This window comes from Aulostomus chinensis, chromosome 2 (genome assembly GCF_037954235.1).
Source record: "Aulostomus chinensis isolate RoL2024-O1b breed Wild chromosome 2, RoL_Achi_v1.0, whole genome shotgun sequence".
NCBI classification, from domain to species: domain Eukaryota; kingdom Metazoa; phylum Chordata; class Actinopteri; order Syngnathiformes; family Aulostomidae; genus Aulostomus; species Aulostomus chinensis.
This window is the reverse complement of record NC_141321.1, coordinates 25,919,313-25,942,959: the sequence shown is the minus strand read 5'-3', so window position 1 is coordinate 25,942,959 and position 23,647 is coordinate 25,919,313. Positions and strand designations below refer to the sequence as shown.

General features: G+C 41.9%; 1 protein-coding gene across 2 annotated transcripts in view; it reads left to right on the top strand.

Moving 5' to 3' along the window:
- Positions 1-23,073, top strand: part of LOC147269591 (transmembrane protein 266-like) — a 43,585-nt gene extending 20,512 nt beyond the window's left edge. For both annotated transcript variants that reach the window (XM_086187509.1, XM_086187500.1), the window contains exons 4-11: positions 8,864-9,018; positions 10,931-11,004; positions 13,009-13,065; positions 13,268-13,406; positions 15,861-15,976; positions 17,691-17,886; positions 21,286-21,348; positions 21,642-23,073. In XM_086187509.1, the coding sequence (XP_086043635.1) occupies positions 8,864-9,018; positions 10,931-11,004; positions 13,009-13,065; positions 13,268-13,406; positions 15,861-15,976; positions 17,691-17,886; positions 21,286-21,348; positions 21,642-22,270 (1,429 nt within the window). In that variant the 3' untranslated portion in view covers positions 22,271-23,073. The remainder of the gene's footprint in view (positions 1-8,863; positions 9,019-10,930; positions 11,005-13,008; positions 13,066-13,267; positions 13,407-15,860; positions 15,977-17,690; positions 17,887-21,285; positions 21,349-21,641) is intronic.
- The last annotated feature ends 574 nt before the right edge of the window (positions 23,074-23,647 follow it).

The following is a 23,647-nucleotide window of genomic DNA, read 5'->3' as shown; positions in this document are numbered from 1 at the left end:
AGATGGAGGAACATGAGACCGACCAAAACCAACTCTTTGTTTGGATGTTGTGTTTCTGAGACTCTGTAGACATTTGATAAGTAACATGTTGGCGTAAGATGCCAACACGGCCCAGGAGCTTGAGGGGCTGGTAATGGGAGGTTTACTAGTTTGACCAGGGACCATGTTAAAGTGTCCTTTAGGAGGGCATTGAACCACAGTGACTCTTGATGTGCTGCTTGGCACCTTTGATGGCTTCCTCCGCTATCAGAGTGTGTGAAAGTGACAGTGAACGGGTGAATGAGGCAACTGTGCATTGAGCACTGCTGAGGTGGAGAACCCTTGCACACGTAGGATGTCATGTCATGTCATGTATGTCATGTCATGTCATGTCATGTTATTTCATGTCATGTCATGTCATGTCATGTCATGTTATGTATGTCATGTCATGTTATTTCATGTCATGTCATGTCATGTCATATGATGTTATGTATGTCATGTCATGTCATGTCATGTATGTCATGGTCATTCCGTGAGTACCACTTTTACAATTTATCACAGACATTTCAAGCATGACACATCATTTGCAACTTAAAAATATCATTTGCCTTGTATGAGGGCCGGTAAATGAAAGGCAGTCTGAAGTATGAAATCATGTCTTCAGAGTGTTGCCAAACTATTAGAAGGGGCAGGACAGACTCACTTGTGCCACTCGGGGGTCAAAATGGTGGCATACTACTTCGATAAGTAGCTGTTTGTCCATCATCTAGGCTTCATCTGTGTTCTGAGACAGAAAAAAAAGTTAAATGATGAAGTCTCACTTTTTGGAATAACACATTCTCAGAAGGCTTTCACCCGGTCGAGTCAATTTGGCCTGATTTAATTAGAGAGCACAGGAAGTTGCCTGAGACAGTGACCGGGGACTGACTAGCCTGCCTGTTATCTCCCAGGCTTCCTAATTCCTGTGCCACAGGGATGGCTGCAGGCCCATGCAGCACACAAGCTAAATGTTCATTCAATGTTGAGTAAATGTTTTCTGTCTGTCTCACTGCAAACGGTTATGGAAAAACCCCTTTTACATCTGAGATGCCTGGATTGGTAAAAACCATTCTGTCATCCTTTCATTTTGTGATTTGGTAATGAAATTTGTCTTTGCTTAGGTTCTGGGTTCAACAAAAGGTTAACAGCTCATTACACCTGAATCAGAAATCATTAAATGTATTAGCCTGTGTATTATTTATCTGACTAAACACACAGAACAAATGCAAAGTGCTGGTGAAGTGATTAATGTTCATAGACAGGACTTAGCAACTTATTGTACACAATTTACATACAATCAGATTACAAAAATGTTTAATTATATGATGAATTACATTCAATGTGATATTTTTTAATGTTTAATGAGGTTATTGCATCACATGTGTATTCTAAAAAAATATATTGTTACTTTAGAATTGTTTGTATTACATGATTCACAGCAAAGTGCTGGAAATACAAACATGAGATGTAAGTTTCTCCTGAGTGAAGCGCTGATGGCTCAGTCAGACGCTGAAGGTGAAACTTTAGCATCTGTCAGCTTGTCTCCTTGATCCGTCATCAAATGATTTTAATTCTTGTTTTCCTCAAATGGTGAAACAAAATGCAATTTTTCTTTCTTGAAAATTATTGTCAATTTTTAATATATAGTAGTAAAAATGGGCAGCACGGTGGTGCAGTGGTCAGCACCGTTGCCTCACAGCAAGAAGGTTCCGGGTTCGAGCCCTGGCTTGAGCATGGGATCTTTCTGTGTGGGTCTCCATGTTCTCCCTGTTCCTGTGTGGGTTCTCTCTGGTACTCCAGCTTCCTCCCACAGTCCAAAGACATCAAGAGGGGACGAGGCTGATTGATACTCTAAATTGACCGTAGGTGTGACTGTGAGTGTGAATGGTTGTCTGTCTCTATGTGTTGGCCCTGTGATGGACTGGTGACCTGTCCAGGGTGAACCCTGCCTCTCGCCTGTAGGCTGCTGAGATCCCCCCCCCACCCACCCACTGCAACCCTTAAAAGGACAAGCGGTAGAAAATGGATGGATGGATGGGCTATTAGAAATAATATCCTCCAGTCCAGGATGCTAAAACAGTACCTAAGAAATGCAGCAAGACCTTCCTGTTATTTATGCGTTTGGCTGCAGTAAAATTCCAGTGTACTGCCTTACAGCACCTACTCTTTGATTAGAGTTTCTTACGTGTTTCTTGTCTGTCATTAAAGTGCCATTGTTTTTAGTTTGCTGCATGCTGGATGAACTCTGAATGGCTTTCAATTTTGTCAGTTCAGTCACCTCAACTGAGATACATGACTAACAGCAGTTTATAGTGACAGTGTAATGATGTAGATTGGCTCTGATAGGCTGTACACACACAATATGTGTTACACACACACACACACACGCACACACACACTGACCTTCCTGTCAGACTCTTTCCCCCATGTTCCCACAGGACCACAAGGAGAAGCTGAGTGCCACCTAGCCTTCCTCCTTGAGAACATGAGGATCTGTTCACTGTAAACTTTGAGTCCTCAGGTTTTCATATTCCAGTTGAATCCAGTCTGACACATAGAGAACATCATTTTACCGCTGGGATTAATTAAGAGATTTATCCAAAACAAGATTTGGAACATTATAAAAACTCTTGGTGAGGGATAAAGAGTTAGATCATCATCCATTTCCTACCAATATCATCACATGTGGCTGTCTATTCACAGCAGTCAGTCATTGCTGCTGCCACCTTTAGAATACACCAAGAAGCTGTTCTATGATTGTCACATGTAAACAAATCCACAATAGTAATCGCTAGTTGTTGTAAAAATCTGGATATTGTATAATTCACTTGTCCTTCCTGCTATTGCCAGACTCAAAGTTTTTAAAAAAAACATGAGCTGCTCTACCTTTGAGCTATCAGAGATTCTCATCTACACTCCAGGGTCAGTCATTCATTCCTCCGGGTGAGCTTCCTGAGAGCAGTGCTGCAGGAGTTCTTGGGTTTGCCTCTTCCCTGCTGATGTATCGTGATCAGTAGAGCACAGGCATCGGTAATAGGGAAACCTTCAAAAGTAAAATTAATTACCTGCAATTCAACAGAATCAAGGAAACTCAGCATGTATTTTATGCTTAGTTGGTATTTCCCCTTTTCCAGGTTTGCTTTAGCATGAAGAATTGAGAGTGTGTCTGTGTGTGTTTGTATGCGTGCTTTGTTTGTTGAAATGTGGAGCCTGCCGGAGACACATTTGTTTTGAGGGGATGATGCTCTCTGTTTGTGGGCTTTCTTATAGTTGCCTGACAAGCGTGAATGCACAAGCAAGTGACTTGAGGAGGGACACTAGCAAAATTTCCCTCATGAAGAGAAGGGATTTCCTCTCTTCTTCCTCTTTCAGGGTGATCTGTAGTCCAGTATGAGAAGTGAGCACGACCTCTTGGGTGGGGGTTACACTGAATGTGTCAAACTGACTAAGGATGCTGATAACTTCTGGTGAGCACCAGATAGTTTCTCCTTTTTTTCCTTCTTTATCCTTTTTTTAAACTCCCGTCACCTTAGGGGTTCTGTAGCAAAAGCTCATAAATCATTTATTTATTATTGTTTTCTTATCGATGAGTGAGGAAGAAGAGACTTGAGCAAAATCACTGATATAAATGGACCCATATATTCAAAATATGACCAATATCTGCTGATACTGGTCCCAATATTGGTGTGCATCCCTAAAATTTATATTTGGAAACCTTTGAATCGATGCCAACAGAAATCAGTTTGGAATTGTGTTTCGTGGCAGGCGCACGAATTACCCGGTTCAACAAAGTCACGTGACGGGTGGTGGTCGCTGATGTTAGAACATGAGTACGTGAGTAAGTCCGCATCAGGGAGCAGGCGAGATAGTGAGATAGTGGCGAGAAGCTCTGCTTTGTAAGGGGAGACCAGGAGTCCCATCTGAGAAGTGTTTCACTTGTCTGTTGTGCATAAACCTGTTCAGAATGTGCTGACTCATCATAAAACATTATTTTCCAACAGAGAAAGTCATTTTAAAACATCACGGTCATTTTTGTGGCATCTTAACCAGCAAGCTATTGTCTCCATGTGTTCATTTTATTTGGGACTCTGAGAGCTTATTCTTTCTCTCTCTCTCTCCCTCTCCCTCAGTTATAATACATGAAAAGTGTGAGATGATCTCACTTAACATTCCCAATCACACCTCTCCTTCTAGGATTGGTTGTCATCACCAGTTTCAAAGCACCTGGAGTAATTAGCCTATAGAACCTAAGTCAAAGAAAAAACTGACGAGTTGCGCGTCTAAATTAAAATCAAAAGAGGTGTTGCCCTAAATTTATTGAAGGGCTGTGTGGCTAAGAAGCTGATTATTGAACATCAGAGATTCTTCCTCGCTGCTCGCTGTGAATCATCAGGGGACTCGTGACGTAGGAACACAAGTTGTACAGCTCTTATTGTAGTTTGACCTACCAATCCCACGGCTAAGATTAATCGCAGGTGATTTATTTTTAGTGAAGAGCGGTGCACCTGAAAATGTTGTCAAAAACAAGTGATGATGCATTTTGTTTTGTGTGTGTAGTTTATTAGTAGTAGCCAGGTCCAAAAGGGGAGCAAGGCAGGCTAAATACAATAAGCACAATGCACACAAGGAGCTTCCTTGATGTGTAGGAAAACTACTCCCTTTGTGGAGTGAAGACATTGTTTGCTTTGCTTTGCTTTGCTTTGCTTTGCTTTGCGTGTACATTTACTTCAGAGTGAAGTGTTTTTTTTTCTTATAAGAAAGAAACTCTCTCTTCACATTAGTTTGTATTTCCAGAATGTGTGCAGAAGCAACACAAGCAGTACAAATGCTATATTTCTGAGAATGGTTGTCTGTCTATATGTGCTGACCCTGTGATGGACGTTGACCCCGCCTCTCGCCTGAAGGCTGCTGGGATAGGCTCCAGCTGGATGGATGGATGTTCAATTTTAGACCTTGTAAAAATAGCTGATTGTGTACTAAGATGTTATGTTGAAAGCAGCCAGAAGTTGATGGTATCAACAGGATAAAAATAAATTGAAGAATAAATCAAATTCTACTTAATTAGCAAAAAAAGACGAAAAAAATCTCAATTTGACTTACGGTATCAGGTATAACCAGGTACCAGGTATAACACCCTCTGTCCTTACATCCTCAAAATGTTCACATTTTATGGCGTGAACTTTCGCTCCCTCCAGATCTCGTCACCTAAGTTGAATGATAAGTGTCACTTAAGCGTTGGGATGTTTTGGTTCCTTGCATTAATCGACCTATCCTCTCGTTTATCTGATGAGACCGTCAGCTACCGTGAGTCTTCCAGTGCCAGCGTTTGGTGGCTGGCTTGACACGATGATATCGATTACCCTTCTGATTTAATCTCCCTCCTCTGTTTTCCTGTCGAGCTCCACTCAATCTCACTGTCAGTGGGAAACAATGACAGCTGTATCAACCTGCTCAGCGTGCACTGGGGGCCGAAAGGAAGTCGAGGAAGAGGAGGAAAGGACAAAGGTGTAGAGAACGAAACGATATAAAAAAATGATTGAAAATCAGTTTGGGTTTGTGAAAATCTGTTAAAGCCAGTTGGGAGTTTAAAAACGACCACTTTGATAGGTGACCTTGTCCACTGCGTGTGCCCGATAGTGACTCGGACCAGGTGGTTCTGTCAGGCTGTCAGGGCCGACTGGGTCAGAGAAACACCATTTGCTTCTGCTCTGTTGCTTTAATAAGACTCATTAATATACTGCATGTGTCACTAGCAACGTGTGACTGCGTCCCCTCTGGGCTGGGCTCATTTTGGCATGACATGAAGTAAAGACACTCACATTCACTGAGTTTTAGCCACTTATATACCAAAGCTGAGGCTTCACACTTCCTTATTTAACAGCTCTCATTGATTTGTGAGAGCATGTGATGTTTCAGGCATGTGTATGAGGTTGTTATCAAGAAGATTGTTATTCACAGGTTTGTAGCCTCAGTGTGTGAGAAGATCTGATCTGTGGCCTCCATGCACAATGAACAAGAGGGATGTGGGTCACAATGTGTTGCTCTTAAAGGCATATTTGTACTGTTTGCTAATACCTTCTTTTCTCAGAGTTTTGATGAAGTTTTATTTTAGGCTTCAGGACGCTTAGATTACTTTAGGCTAGCAGCATGGAGAAACTATGATATATATATATATATACACTGTATATATATATATATATATATATTTCCTGTGAAAGTCAAGCAGTGTTTTGTGGACTTTAAAACTTCACCCAACCTTCCATCAGCATGACAGTGAGTAAATAATTACTGAATTATCATTTTTGGGTGAACTGTCCCTTTAAAGGCGCCCTCACAAATCAGTTCAATATTTTGATACAGAAACTCTCAGTTGTATTGTTGCGGCTTCTGTTTGTGGGTCTTTGATCTGTAGTTGGCACGCATGAGGAACAAACTGCTTCCTGTGTGCTATGGGTGAACATGGGTGATACGCGGCTTGTCTGTGAGTTGATATTTTCATATAAATTATTGCATTTGGATATTATGCTATCGTATGACCTCCGAACAATTGATTTATGCTAAATATAAGTAAATTACTGAGATTTTTCACTATTCTCAAATGTCCTAAATCTGTTTTTAACTTTGTGCCAAATATGAAACTTAAATTACCGTAAAATAATTCGCACCAAAAGCTTGTTGACAAGGTGCGAATGTGTCCTGGCATGTCAGCTGGTATGCGGGATGGCACAATACCTGGCATCCACAGAGTCTCGCCAAGACTCTGGTGGAGCAGATTCTGCACCATCTGGAGTACACTCACTTGTGCCACCCCACCCAAAGCCAAGAACACGATGGCTATCAACATGGCTACACCTTCATTAGATTAGCTGAGCAATGTCTACTTGACTGTGCTTCTGCATGCCAGACTTGAACGAATACACACACACACACACACACACACACACACACACACACACACACACACAGAACAATTTACGAGTGCTTAAAACATTTCAGCAGTTGATTCTTAAGTAATGTTTTGTCTCTTACCACCAAGCAGCTGTTGTATTGTGCATTTGGTAATTATCACATTAATGAATACGTAGAAGTTTGTATAGTCGCATGTTGAAGAAAGTCTCCCAGTCACCAGAGCTTCATAGCATGCTGTTATGAAAGCAGCTTTAACTCAATGCTGCCATGTGAAATTGTCACATTTCTCCTCCACCAAGGAGCCAAACAAGCACATGTGGAGTTAAGAACACATGTGGTCTCTTCTACAGATTAGAGCAAAGGAAAAGTTGCAGAACTGAGGAGGCGACGTGGAAGAAAATGTCTAAAAATGTCTTTAAAATAGTGTTTTCATAGAAGGACAACAAAGGGTCAATATGCTTTCCTTTAGATCAAAAGTGATATACAGTTCACAATCAAAAATTGAACCAATCAAGAACATCAGTCTGTGAGATGAAAGGCTGCAGAATCGGTCCTTTCAGCACCTCGCTTTTTAAAGCAATCGCTTTTGGGATGCAAATGGAGATAAAATTAGAACTTTATGTAGTTTCATTCCAGTTTGATGCACTTCAACAAGAACTCAATATCTTCCCTGAATAGTTTGTGAGAAAGTGATGCGTTTTGAGTCGGCCGCAGTAAAATGAATGCACTATCCAATGTCTTCCATGATGAGAGTACAGTGTAATCAGTCTTGAAACATTGGCTGCCGTTGCAGCCCAAATAAGCTCTGTGCCAAGAAATGAAGACATGATCAGAGGAGACAAATGCTCTGCTAACGTCTGTCTCCTCCATGCCAGCGCATGGGGAGAAGGGAAAGGTAGAGGGCAGGGCCAACTTTCCACTCCAGCTGGAGAACTGGTGAGAGGCATTGTTCCTCTCAGCTCCTACTGTCAGTCCGCATAGGCACCAGTCTGTAAGATACGTCTCCAAATAGCGATCAGCCACCTTGCTGGACACTTTGATATCAAAATGTTGAAATGTTTGATTGTTTCAATTCATTGCAAAATACAGGCCGATATTCCTATTAAAAATGGATTTTAATCCAAAAAATTCCCCAGTTCAATTGTAAGTCTGTAAATATATCACACTCTCCTCACTTGGGTCTTAAAGCTCTTGATTCTGCTGAATGTGAAATCTTTGCCCCCGAGCAGCTTCACTACAGTGACTCCCTTTCTTGCCACGTAAAAAGGAGTTCATCAGTATTCCAGCCACAGATGCGGCTGATGGTCAAGCCACTCGTTCACAGAGCTTCACTGTCCCTCTCCCTGTCAATGCTGTCTCTGACCACCCTCAGCCCTTTGCTCCCTCCGTCACCACCAACCAAACCTTGCTTCCATTCCAGTGGATGCCACCTTTGCAAACTATCTCCCTCTGTTGGCCATGTTAGGGAGTTCAAACATCCACAGCATTGTTGAGTATAAAAGCCTCTCCTTTCACTGATGTAGCGTGAAGTTCAGTTATGATGGTTCAGTCCACAGATGAGGATTTAGAATGTGCAGGTCCAAGCCATTCGAGCGACCACTTGGTACTGCGTATGTTTTTAGTTTGGCGTTACCATTTGTCCAAACACTGAATTTACATGTTTGAAAAGGAGTAGGAAGAAGTAACCCTACTTTTTCATCATTTGTCATTTTATTTATCCAGCAACTTTCGTATTTAAATTGTAAACTTGTTTTTTGATATACATATAAAACATGGATGAAAAGTGCAGATCAAGACTGATTTATTGATTGATTGATTCTATCTGTACTACTAATCACATATTTGACCTGATATTAGTACGACTTGTTGTTCTGTGCATCATGGAATCCATTTTCTCTCTGTTTCTCTTTACCCCCCCCCCCCCCCCCCCCCCCAGGTCCAACTGGCTGAAGCCGTGCTGTGGTCGTCGGGTGGCCCTGTGGCAGGTCTGTCTGCTCAGCGCTGGCTTCAACTGCATCCTGGTGGCCTGTGTCATCCTGGTGGTGCTTTTCCTGTCCTTGGAGTTGCTCATAGACACCAAACTCCTACAATGTAAGTAGTGCATGGCCACTTTTTTTAATATTCATCTGCAGTTATACACTGAGTGACGCTCAACACCTGAGGGGGGGGGGGGGGGGCTGTTTCCAGCGATGCAGTATGTGCAGCTTGCAGAAACAGCGCCACTGGAGCGATGGAGCATTAAATGATGTAGAATTAATCAGCATTCTTACCAAGTCTGCTGTTGCTGCACTGTGACCTATACACTGACAGGGTCTGCTTCATTCTTTGTCAAATATCAAATATTTATGATTATTGTTATGAATTCTCTCCTTCACCATATGTCTGCTTGGGTGCCTGACACCACTGCATGGAAAGAGGACAAGGGGACTGGCATGCAAAGGTCCCCTGATATTATGCATACATACTGTACACGCAATTCACACGTATGATGCAAGTTTGCACAGGCAGAATACGGCTGAACTCACTTAGTTTGTTGATTTGTTGGTTGCTGTCTGATCCTCTACTTTAAAGGGCACAAAGGACACTGAGTGCTGGCCTTTTCTCTTCCCTCACTGGAAATTTTTTGGCCTTGCACAAAAACTGGTGAGTCAGGTAGACTGAAGACCCCAAATTGCTCTGACTATACACAGTATGCATATGGGAGTACATGTACTACTGTGCCAGTAATATACTCGAATCCAGTAGTTCTCAACTTTTTGGAATTGTGACCAACCCTTCCTTCCTTCACTTTCTTGCCCACGGAAACATGGTTTTAATTCCATTATGGTTTCAGTGTTTTGGTTGTATTTAAATTACTGCACCATAACCATTAACATGTGTCCTTAAGGCTTAAAAGAATATAGATTTACATTCTCATATTACCAAGGAAAAGGTAGCGATTAAAAAAATAAAATAACCTCATACAGACCTTATTTTAAGAATTATTTTCATACTTTTCAAGTGCACTTGACTCTCACATATTCAATAATGTCACTGCCAAGACAAATTTGATCACTATTACATGTGGTAGAATGTAAAACACTGTTTCCTGTCTTAAAATGTTATTTTATTCTTTTTTCACGCAACCAATCAGCTATTCCCAGAAATTAGCTCTTTACCCCCAGGTTGAGAACCACCATTCTGATGTACACACAAAAGTCATGTATGAGTGTGATTTTCAGTGTTGTCCCTCATTTCCTTTTTCTAATAGGAGAATTTACAGGGCAGCACAGTGGTGCAGTGGTCAGCACTGTCCCCTAACAGCAAGAAGGTTCCGGGTTCGAGCCCCGGCTCGAGAGAAGGATCTTTCTGTGTGGAGTCTGCATGTTCTCTCTGTTCCTGTGTGGGTTCTCTCTGGTACTCCAGCTTCCTCTCACAGTCCAAAGACATCAAGAGGGGACGAGACTGATTGATACTCTAAATTGACTGTAGGTGTGACTGTGAGTGTGAATGGTTGTCTGTCTCTATGTGCTGGCCCTGTGATGGACTGGTGACCTGTCCAGGGTGAACCCTGCTATTTCCACTCTGTCCATCATCACTGTTTTGGCTCTGAAAAGTTAATGTGTGTGTGTGTGTGTGTGTGTGTGTGTGTGTGTGTGTGTGTGTGTGTGTGTGTGTGTGTGTGTGTGTGTGTGTGTTGTAATAATGAATGTCAATGACAGCAGGTGCACATCTCTGTTGATTACTGGCCAGCGTTTAGCTTCCATGATACCTGAGTTGAGAGAGGGTGAAGAGAAAGATTAGCGGTAGAGATTGTGGCTTGATACAGTCTGGCCCCAGAATAAGGAATGGCCCCATAAAGGGAGGGAGCTGAAATGATGATGGACAAACTGAGAGATACATTTGAATTGCTGCTATTTTTTTTAAGTCTTTATTGTTTTTTTTGTTGGTTTTTTTTTTGGTATATATGTGTGCTCACCTACAGAACATATGTTACCATTTGTTCCACTTCCTGTCCCTACAGTTTCCAATGCTTTCCAGTTTGCCAGCATCATCCACTGGATCAGCCTTATCATCCTGTCACTCTTCTTTTCAGAGGTCAGTCAGCAATGGTCTCATCCTATTTCTGGTATCACCATTAATACAAATATCTTTCACTGATCAAGTTTAAAGTTTCAATTTTAATAACTGGTGATCCCTTGTCAAATTCAGTGACCCAAAAAGTACGATTCGCCTTTCAAATTGTCACAACAAAGGTGTCATGAACTCATGACGATGTTTTTTTTCCTCCTGCATCACTTTTTTTTGTGAGTTCAGAATGCAGAAAGAGCCAGACATGTATTTTTAGCATAAGGATAAACAGACATTTACAAATTCTCAAGTACATTGTGCAATATAGTCCAGGTCTTCTTTATGCTCAGTTGTCCAAAAGCAATTTGATTTGTGCTAAAAAAACAAAAACAAAACAACTATAACACTCGTGTTTTGGCACTAGTAGAAGCAACCCGCTTTCACTCATCCAGGCCTGTTCACATTAGTTTGTTTTTAGCTTAAAAAAACATTCGTTGACTATTGAATGAAGGGCTGTGTAAAGAAGACTTGGTTTCCACCAGACGATGGCTTGAGAGGGTGTAAACAGATATTTTTGAATGGCTTTGCTGTTATTTAAAGTCAATTAACATGATCTCCTATCCAAATATACGTGGCTGGCTCTTTCTGCTTTCTGAAGTTACGAGGAAGTAGTGCAATGTCTGGTTGAGCTCAGGACATCTATTGGTAGTACCTGAAAAGGCATTGTACACTTTTTTGGGTGATATTTTGCAAATAAAGCCAGAGTCGTTAGCATGTAGAGTTGGGAATTCTTAATTAAGTTCCACAACTACTTTTTTTGAAAATGTCATTTTATCTCTGGTCAAGAAAACCATGCAGACTTGAGGGCACTAGAGTAGGTCCTTGCCATTTAATTTCCATTATTGTCCCTTCTAGGACTTTGCTGTAACTTTAGAAATACTACCTTGAGGCAGGATGGCTCGTACAATGTTTATTGTTTGAACTATAATTTTAATTAATGTTAACATATTTCAAGCCATTGTTTTATAAAAACAAAATCATCACTCCGGAATTCTGAAAAATAAAATCGAGAAGGGAAATTTGACCAGCGGGCCTCTTCTCCAGCGCAAAACAATTACCCTGACAGCCCCAACCCCAATGCCCTAAACCAAACATTAATTAACAGTGAGCCAGCAGGAGCAATAATTAAAGCTGGGCTTAATGAGCAGTGGGGATGGGGTTACAGAAATGTGATCCCTCCACACACCTTTACCACTGACATCACAGGAGAAGAGTCACCTGAGGATGGTGTTAGATTTAGCCTATCACCAGCTGGTCCCTGTTGACCAATCACAAAATAGGTTCCTAGCATGTGGGTGGAGCTCCAAACCGTCTCACCTGACACCGTCATGATTGTCTAACGGACACTCCAGATGATGGATTAGCAGCACCGCTTATTCATGACACCTCATGCTGATTGGAGTGTAAATCAATGGAGGCGTTCAACAATGGGTCCTGCAACATTTGAGGAGCGCAATGTCAAATTTGATGGGTGATCAGATTTCAGGTGTTGCTCTCTTTTTTCGGGTCAAAGATCTGGGACAGGGAAAAGATTTGCAACAAAGTGTATCTTCTATCAGAGGGAATTCTCATAGAGAAATAAAAACGGTGGTCCTCTGTCTTTGTAAGTATCTATCGAAGTAAATAAAGATACAGTGACTCCTTTCAAAAGAGAGTCGTATAAGAATGAGTTCAAAAATCCTGGAAATAAGTTTGCATTATTGAGCATCAAAGTCACTGGGATTTTAAAATGAACTGAATGACTATTAGTGGCTTTATGTGTAGCATTTTTGCATATTTATGAATCTTACATTCATTAATTAGACATAAATATTTGAGGAGGAAACCTGTACTACACTGGCACTCTGTTTTTACTCCATGTTGATACATCTTGACTACTCAAACAACTCTCTCTCTCTCTCTCTCTCTCTCTCTCTCTCTCTCTCTCTCTCTCTCTCTCTCTCTCTCCCTCTCTCTCTCTCTCTGTCCTAGACTGTCTTCAGAATTGTAGTGCTCGGGATCTGGGACTACATTGAGAACAAAGTTGAGGTTGGTGCTGGCATTCTGTGTCTACTGACATATCCTAAGGATCAGTATTGAATTGTTGTCAGTGTTATTTGGTCATAAGTTCTTATATTCTATATCTATATTTACTTACTTACATTTCTGACTCATCCCTCCAGTCATATTATCACCATGGCGCTGTGGAATCAGTTGAATTGAGTGAATGCTGTTGTGTTTGACCCCTCAGGTGTTCGATGGTGCCGTCATCGTGCTGTCCCTGGCCCCCATGGTGGCCTCCACGGTGGCCAATGGTCCTAGTAGCCCCTGGGATGCTATCAGCCTCATCATCACGCTACGTATCTGGAGGGTCAAGAGGATCATTGACGGTGAGACACATCCGTCAGCATTGCCTCATAAAGGTGATCATCTGATGAGAAAGTCAATGGCCAGTCTTCCTCAAAAGCATCAGAGGCATCAGCCAGCTCAGTCTCCCCCTGATGATAGAGATGATAGAAATTATTTACTATTCAGGGCGATATAACTATTGATCATCCCTCAGAGTAAATTTCTGCCACTCCTCCACTTTAGCTTGTATTGACTGCAAGGCCCTGGTTAAGTAGATTCGGGGAGGCCTTAATGAATATAGTGGTTGTTCTTCTCTATGCTAATGAAGACTGGTTCGATATCTGTTCGGAGGTCACCCTCACCACGGACGTCCTGCTGCATACATGATCAACAGGAATTCTCTTTGCTGTGTGGTAATGTCACGTGAAATACATGCAATACCCCATGAACATCTAGTTTTCTCCTGTACATGCAGTGTATTGTGTATATCCGTGTGTTACAGGTGATACTGAATAGAAATGGCCATGATAGTTTTGCTCCAGAGCCTTAATCAAACATGTGGCTGATTCACCGAACACATTAAAACACTACAGTGTTCAGTGCCATTGATTCACTCTCGTGAGGCACACTGAGCAGGAGAGCATCCCCTTGGAGAATCGTGCTTCCGAAGTGTCGGCTTCCAGACTATGAACTCTTGATTTTCCCTCTGCTCACTTGACCTGCTGAGTTTGATATTTGTGAGTGATTGAGTTTCCTTGTTAGGCAGGTGGCCACACACCTCGGAGGAAAAAAACAAAAGTCACACTCAAAACAATAAGTGCGCAGGGGAGGGACCTGCTCGGTTATCATGAGAGAGATGAAGTCTCTCACAGAATCAGCTTGATGTATAACGTTTGTGTCAGTCCAGCGGGAGTGGAAATTCAGCTGCAGGAGGAAGCAGGAGGTGAAGCAGCTGGATTTATTTGCAAAGCAATACATCAAATGGGAAATCAATCCCTCAAACATATAGAAAATGGTGGTCCGACAAAAACGCAACTAATTTTTACTTCAGTGAATTGGGCACCTTGTTTGGCTTCTCGTAACGTGACCAAAACACACCTTAGTAATGTCAGTGAGATCGTGTTAATGCGCCTCTCTTTGTAAAAATCAACTTGAATGCAATAAAACCAATATAGATGAGAGTGCGAGTAAAACGAAAAACACGGGAGATAAAACAACACATTCTGTCGTAGGGAATTATTCAAGCTTGTTTGAATTCGGACTGGACTGATTCTGATATTTGATGTGTGGCATTGAGACTATAAATAGGTACGAGGAGCAGGTGGTGAGAGCTGGATGCTGTCTTCTCTGTACAGGGAAGGCAGGTTCAGTTCCTTGTCGGTCTTGTAATAGTTCGGATCAATTGCAGCACCAGCAGCCGAGATTTATGAGTATGAATGCTGATTATGTCTCAACACAACACACATGTCGATAGGTGTGAAATCATGCGGCTGACTTACAAACACGATGACATGGAGGTGTTAATAACTGATTGTCTGCCAGCTGTGATGACATCAAGTATCCAAATTTACTCTCGATACCCTTTTTTTAGCTTCACCTTCCCATCCTACTCCAGACGCTATGTCACGTATAAATAAAGCATGGAGGCAGATCATAAGAGGCGCAGTTACTGTTTAACCAGGAATCTTTTTCATCCTAGATGTTCATGCTCTTCTATCAGCCCTGAATGGTGGGGGTTGAGGTGCCCCCCCCCCCCCCCCCGGTACCTTAACCCCCCCATGACGAGGGGGAGAGAGATACTCAGTTCCTCAGATAGTTTCTTAATGTTAATGAAACAGTACCCTCCGCCTCCTGAGTCACTTCTTAAAGAAATAAAGAAAGGAAACAAAAGAGCGAATCGAGGTGGTAATTCAGGCAACGTCAGTATAAAAGGAAGAGGGACGTATCAGAAGTCACTACTTAATATTTCACTGGAAACTCGCAACTGTGTTAACCAGCAACCCAAAGATCAAGCACATGTGATCACGTGGCCCACCAAAACAAAGAAGGATATTCATAACGGTGCACAGCAGAGCATCAGCCATACCTGCGAGCCAGAAGAATAGTAACCTTTTGGGAAATTTTCCTCAGAAAAAGCCTCCAGTCAATGAAAGTCAAGTCAAGTTAGGAGAATCAACAAATGAGCTGATGATACACAGGAATCCTTTATACAAGAACTGTAAGACAAATAACACATTTGATCTGCTCATTACACTTTAGATTTTTGCATTGTAATCCATAATGTACTTAACTCTTTTAAATAAAATGTTAAAGTAGTCCAGAGTTTGAGTTCCTGTTGTGTTTGTTTTGAAAAAGTCAGGAAAAACTGTCCATCACATGCGCTGATGCCACCGTTTCTACAACGTTTACTCACGCACCTCACGGTCTTAACTAGGATTATCTTCATTGTTTTGAAGCTTTTTGTATTTTTTCCTTCCCTTCCCACGACATGTTAGCATATGTGCTACAAGTCAAAGTTGAGATGGAGCTGGAGATCCAGCAGTGTGAGAAGACCAAGGCTGTAAGAGAGGAGCAGCTGGAGCGTCTCACTCAGATCTGCCAGGAACAAGCTGTGAGTAGCTTTGATTTAGTCTCAGTATCAGACTCTCTTCCTCCTTTCTGATCACAGTAATCTACGAGAAAATATGAAGTATAATCCCCCACAGATGCAGTTTTGAGGTGGTGAGGATAGATGAATGTATATTTTTTTATAGAGTGTCTAAGCACAATTTCACACACTTGTATTTCAGAGATACCAGATGAAGTAACAAAGTCTGCCCAAAGTATGGATGATATATTTTAGTGGTACATTTCACTAAATACATTAACACATTCAGTCTGGCGGATTAAAAGTTTGTGATAAGTTTCTTTTTGTCTTTTCATGCCATTTCCATGTTTTATTTCACCACAATTATTTGACAACTTTAGTAACAGTACTTTTTTAAACTAGTTTTTGATCAATATGGCACATAACCATAACTTTTTCAATTAAAAATAGTTGCATGATAAATATAAGGCAGCACGGTGGTGCAGTGGTTAGCACTGTCGCCTCACAGCAAGAAGGTTCCGGGTTCGAGCCCCGGCGTGGCTGTGACAGTGAATGGTTTTCTGTCTGTATATGTTCAGCACCCCGTTCAGGGTGAACCCCGCCTCTCATCCGAAGGCAGCTGGGATAAGCTCCAGCCCCCCCGGGACCCTTAACAGATTAAGCGGTAGAAAATGGATGGATGGATGAATGGATGGTAAATATACACCTATGGATTGGTCTGATAAAGGAGTAGCCCATGTTTCCCAGAACAAATGAGAAGAAACTGGTAGCGCATCTACCACCAGAGGGCAGCAACACCCCACAAACAGAAACATTCTTTCCACAGGTTTCATCCGATGCAGTTTACAGCAGAAACGTGTAGCTTCATAAGTGTTGAAAAATTAAAAAAAAAAAAATCTGTCAAGGTTCTCTTCTGATACCAAATAAATAATCACAAAGAAAACAATCAGATCCTCCCAGAAGTGATGGTCAGTTGTATGTAGTTTAATGTTCACCCAAGTTGATTTCATTGTTATATCCTCCCTCAGTGGGATTCAGTTGAAGTATCTTGAGAAGCAGCTCTCTGATAGGACAAAGAGTGATATATCACCCTTGCTGGAGTGCTGAGGAGGTGTCTGTAAAATTCTTGTCTTCTGTAAACTGAATGTTCTTTTTTTTTTGTTCACAGTCAAAATCCTTGAAATCAAGATGTCATTACAGCAGTACATCGGTGCAATTTACCCAGTCAAGTATTAGTACTTGAAAGTAATAACTGAAATGTCATTAATAGTTAGCATTAGGTTTTTTTTTTTTCCAATATGAATAAAAAAAAGAAATCCAGACAAATAGAAACATTTAGTCAATTTTAGAGAATTTAAGACATTTCTTCGAACTTGTTTGTCTGATCTGCTGGTTTGGTACATCTGAGGTGGCTTTAGATATTTTCTCAAGTGTGTACTCATATTTGAGTTAGATATTAGACATTTATGGCCTCTTGCTTGCCATTGTCAGTTTTTTTGAAATTCTAATATAGTAGGGTCATTTTTTTCTCTGCTCTACTCCTTACCCTCACCTTCATCCTCTCCTTTCCTCTCTTTCCATCATTTCTCCCTCTTCTCCTCTTTCTACTACACTCAATTCATATCCGTCCCAAATGTCTCACTTATCATTATTACAACTCCACTTGAAAATTTCCTCCTCATTCCTTCTTGCATTGTCCATTTTTTACGTGCTTGCACACACACAAAACTCCCTCCAGTTTGAGATCAGGCAGCTGAGGGCCCATCTGGCCCAGCAGGACCTGGACCTCGCAGCGGAGCGTGAAGCAGCCATGCAGATCCACCACGTATGGGGTAAACAGGGCAGGAGTTTTCAGGTTGTAGAGGGCTTGACTCCTGGGGAGTCTGACGACGAGGGCTGCCAGAGAAACCTGAGGGAGTCGCATGCCACTGCAGGTACGGTAAAGTTCACTGTTGTACTGGCTTAGTGGATCTGATCCTATCGTCTTAGTTTATCACGCATTTTGAGGCCGGAGGATATTAAATGCCCTGCCATTTGATCCATAAAGAGTTCAAATATGTTTGCAATTGGCTTGGTATTAGACAAATATCAGCCTGAGCTTCCAGCTAAACTCCTCAAGATGATCAGGTGTCAGTGGTCAGACTGACTTTCCTCACTTTCCAGCCAACCCTGTCCCTTCGTGATGGATGTCAGACACCAGAAATGCTCTACCAATGCAAGTCCCTAACATCCCAGTTAATGTGCACTAGAACTCAGTTTTCATCAGGAATTTCCCTCCTACGTAGGAGCTCATCGCCCTTAACATTATATGAATAAAAGCCACCAAGAACCCTTCTAAGACCTTCTGAGGACCATACACAAGCGTGACTAGTATACCTTATAAATGAAAGCCTTTTATTTAATTCTCAGCCATACATTTTAAGCTTACAAATGTCTACCAAAATTCCAGTTTTCAGAGTTCATAGAGGATGTTGAAAGAGTATCATTTCACAGTAAACAAAAAAACAAAACAAAAAATACATGAGATTTGTTGCAAAAAGAAAATATCACTTGATGGGATCATTTTAAATGAATAAAATAATCTTGAAGTTTATACCTAAAAATATAATTCATTTGACTCTGCGCGGTGCGATGTGCTTGAGAAAGCAGCATGACAAACCAGGAGAGAGGTGCAACATAAAGTATGTACATAATTATGTGGAACAAAAAGTCCCTAATGGTGTAACATCAGGCGAACTGGATGCCAGAGCAGTGTAGAGTTAATCTGGAGCGGTAGCCCTGGAGCATCACCGAGGCCAGGCTCTTAGTCCCTCTATTCTCACACACAACACCCATCTGACCGCAGGCACAGTGAGATCAATATGAGGGCAAAAAAGCTTTTAGGATCTGGTGAATTCTGGGGAAAACAAGCATGTATTCTGACACTGTGTCAGCCTGCCTGGTCCTCTGTCACGCCCCGATTATTTCTCTTACCCTCCGTTTACAGTGAGGCCAACACAGCTGGCCCAGACCACTCGGGCTGTCTCAGGTACAGAGCGCTCTGTGCATTGGGGTCTTGTTAGGATGGAGTGGGCTCCTGTCAACATCTGTTCCCATTCACCTGCAAACCACAATAGGGCACCAGCAGCCTCCGCAGCAGCCACAATATTACCCCAAGGGCATAGTGGGAAATCTGGCTCTCGGATACAAGTGGGCTTTTTACAGAAACATGGTCGCTGGGATGAGCACTTAGACCACGGGACTCAAGTCAGGTCACCTCAAATCAACTCAAGTTTAGTTGCATTGCCAAATATTGTGTCTCAGTGGACTTATCTGTGTCTCACCTGCAGGGTGCCATCAAACTTCATAAAAATGAATGTCTCAGGAGGCTGAGGGTTATGGGCCTTAAAAGTACCAAGGCATGTTGAATTTTTAAGAAGATTCAGCGACATTCAGTGTCAATCAACAGTTTTTCCTTGATTTTGATAGGGTGGATTATTGTGAGCACACAGGAGCTTTGACCCTACTATATCTACCAATATCTGAGCACAAAAACACACAATCATACTGTTAAAAGCCTGTTTGGTATATGAATCTTGCAACCCCCCCCCCCAAAAAAAAAGTGTAATAAAACTGATTAATTTCAAATAATAGATAAGTATTAGCTCTCCACCTGAGGTCATGATTTTTTGACCAGTGGTGTAGAACTGAGACTTCAGTTCAGAACTGAACTAAAAGGACCCTGGCTTGTCAGCTCTCCTTTTACACAGACGGATGACAGTTTGGTAGCTGGGCTGTCACAGAAGGAAGGGGACAGCCTTTTATGTATGCTGGACGGATAATTCTTATTTTTTTCTCTATTGCTCATGTGTTATTAATTGTGGAGTGATTGTCTCAGTCTTGTTTTAGTGAGTGCAATGCTTCCTCTCCAGGGGTGGCTCAGGGATTAATATTTTAGACTGAAAAATAAATGAAATTACCCATCAGAGTCTGCAGCATGTCCCGGGGGACAGGGGCTAGCACTCAGGGTACTCTGGGTTCCCACTCAGCCAGCAGACAGTGAGCTCAAGACCAATCAAGCGAGCAGAAGAGCATTGCAGATCACAGCCTTTCACAATGCACACTGAGCTCTGCAACACAGGAGGGATGGCTGCCTGAACAAAGAGCCCCCTGATAGCTCTTATCTTATCCTGCAACCAGTTCTATTCCGTCCCCCAGTTTATTGGTGGGTGCACTTGGGTGCAGCTAATGCACAGCGAAGCAGAGCGTGATCCTCCACACTGGCCTATCAAGCACCTGTGGCCTGGGGCAGAAGTCATTTCTGTCAATATTGTGTTGTAAACATAAGGTGTAGTTTCCATTTGGACAATTTGCCGTTGTTAACATTGAAATGAAGCTTCGTACAGTTTAAAGAGTGTGAAACCTTGGTGCTACTGTGCGTCTCTCACTCAACTCACTATGACTGGTGATGATTTCTTTTGCAACATAACAATATGCCTTTTTTATTAGTGGCAATAACAGCAACAACATATATATATATATATATATATATATATATATATATACACACACACACACACACACACACACACACACACACACACACACACACACACACACACACACACACACACATTATTTTACCCATTGTGCACATGTAGTTCATCAGGAAGTGCACAGGGCTGCACCGATAAGGTCCAGAACATCACTTCCTGTCAGTCTTGGTTTGGGATAATTTATGGTGTAGTGAATAATAGAAGATTAGATTAAATGCATTTTCTTTTTTTGTTGTGTTGCTTGTATCATGACTTTTTTTTTTACTTGCAGGATATATCTTCACTCTCTCTCTCTCTCTCTCTCTCTCTCTCTCACACACACACACACACACTCTCTCTCTCTTTTCTCTCTCTCTCTCAGATAGTTTTTACCTCACTCTATTGAGGGTCTAAGGACTGTTAAGTCCTCAGGGTCAAATTGTGATAAGCAATCTCAGGCTATATAAATCAAATTTGACTTAATTTAATCAACTGTTGGTGAGTCAATATTTAGATAATTGGCTTATTGTTCTAGTGAGAATCACAATTTGGATCATATGTAAGTATATATGTGTGGGAAGGTTAAAGACATCCGAGCACACAACTGAAGATAATGTGTGTACGTGCTCCTTTTATAGATTAGTCTTTGAATATGGAGAGAATTCACTTGTGGTTTAGGAACTAAAATTTTAAAAAAGGTAAATATGTAGACGTTAATAATAAAGAACATACACAGATATACCGGTACAATATTGATACTAAAAATCAGACTATGATGCTCTTGATTTTCTGTTGATTAACTTTTCGTTTTGAACTCAGATCCAGTTGTACGTGATGACATGAACAACTACATCAGCCAGTACTACAGTGAAGCAAGCAGTGGTACGTGAGCATGAACACCCACAGCACTTCCCACCAACACTTTAACGCTTTAAGTCTTTAGAGCAAATCGAGAAGTGAGATGAGAAGTCACAGGACAAATTTGTGATCCAACTGCATTTGAAAGGAGAGCAGGATTATTCAAAGTCTTGCATTGTACTTCATATTTTTTTATATTAAAACTGTTCTATTTACCCAAAATCTAGAACCCAAATCTAAGTAATTGCTGAGAGTCTCAGACAGCAGGCTGATGCAGGGAATTACATGACAGATGTGTGTTGTCTGACTCTTTCAAGATCCTGGGGCCTCTGGTCTGGGGGCCCGGGTCATCACCACAGCAGCCATAGATGTTCACCTCCCCACCAATCCAAACCCCATCCAGTCAAACCCCATGCTTGCTATGGAGCGTGTGGGCAGTGCCATCAGCGACGCTTCCACCAGCATTTCAAGGTCCAGTGGAAGCCTGACAGCCCGCCCCCTCAGTCTGAGTAGCCACACCCCCGGTTCATCGATGACAGACTGCAGTAGCAGCACAGCCCAGGACCTCAGTCTGAGCTACAGCTCCCATCGCTGCTGTCCCCCCTCCTTCTCAGGCCAGGACCCCAGCATGGTTGTACAGGAGCTACTCTCTTCCCTTTCGGAGGACTCCTGCCTGGCTCAAAAGGGCCTGCCAGTCAACCCCGTCAACCTTAAGCTTCCCAGTCCTACTGGCTCGGAAAAGGCCAGCCCTGAGCTGGACAACAGAATAAACATCTTCAACCGTAGGAACCAGGAGGAGAGGCGAGGCCGAGGGAGAGGCTGTGTGCTGCTGCAAACCAAGCCACTGATCCACCTGCAGGGCAGCAGTACTGAGCCCTCTCTGGAGGAGAAGTACCGGCTCTTGGGTCCAGCTGACACGCCTCTGGGGCGCATGCCTGACACATAATATATTTACATTTACACACAAGCAGAAGCAGGACTTTCTTTCTTTACTGCCAACTTTTCTGGCACATATATGAACTCCTATGGCAGGTCAAACCTTGTGAGAGATTTTTCTGTTGCTGTGTGAATCCAATCTTAGTTCAGAGCAAGCTTGAGCCTTAGCTGTTGGCTAACACTAACACAACGTGCTCAGACATCAGGACAGAAACATCTCCTAGGCCCTTCTTCACAATGCTCAACCTCCCCGTTTGTCTGTGATGGATGCTGGGATCAGACATGCCCTGGTATAGCACAACAAAGACAATAAATTCCCCACAGGGGGACTCTTATGTGTTCTTGAACACATTCTTCATCAGGAATTCTCACTTTGAATAGGTCCTAAACGCACTGAACTTGACACAAATTAAAACCAGCAAGGGGCCATTCAAGCCTTTATTGAACAAAACTATCAGTATTGCAAACCAAGATACTGTTCCCTGTTCTTGGAATTGCAAGCAGTTAAAAGCAGTTATTTGCTTTTTCTTGATATTTTTTTTCTTTAATTTTGTATGACCAACTGCAAACGTGAATCGTCTTTGACACAGGGTACACAAGACTGGATTAATTATACTAACGGCCAGGTTTTCTTACCTTTGCCTTTTTGACTCCTATTTGTTTGGAAACATGGACCATTATGGAAATCTTTTGGATAGCCTTTTTGTTTTTCTTGTTCTACAAGGAGTAAGTAGGGTATATATTGTATGTTTGGGTGAAATTACAAGGTAAGTGACTGGTTTCTTGAGTGCTTGTAGCATGAACCTTTAAAAGATACGTGCCCTAAATGGCAAGCAAATTCTTTGCACTTTAATGTTTACAGACACTTTTGTAAACCTGGTGGTGGTGGTGGTGGTGGTGGTGGTGGTGGTGGCGGGGGGGGGGGGGGGGTTGGTAACCACCAAATGCAGGTGTTGTCATTTGAATGAAAATAGCAAAAATAAAAGTTAGTATTTCCTTAACTGCTCTCAGTTGATTGACTGCCGTTAATTTTTGTATAAATCTAAAAAATTTTGCAACTTCAAAACATGTCACCATGAACGCGTGGCTTACAGGCTCACAGTGACACTCTGCACTGCACGTTAGTTTATAAGCATCATCCTCTAATTTATATATGATTTTATGAAACCTAAATTATTCAAGGTCATTATGATAGGAAGGGCCTGTCACAACAACTGCTAATTGGTCAAGTCATTATCACTGTGTAGCAAGAGGAGTCGACCCCCTCTAATTACTCTCTCATATCATTAATTCAAAAGATAAACTGCTGGTGTACCATTTTGTTGCATGTCAAATGTTTACAAGTATCCAGAGAATGTTTTAATTGTTAATAACTATTAGTGCCGTA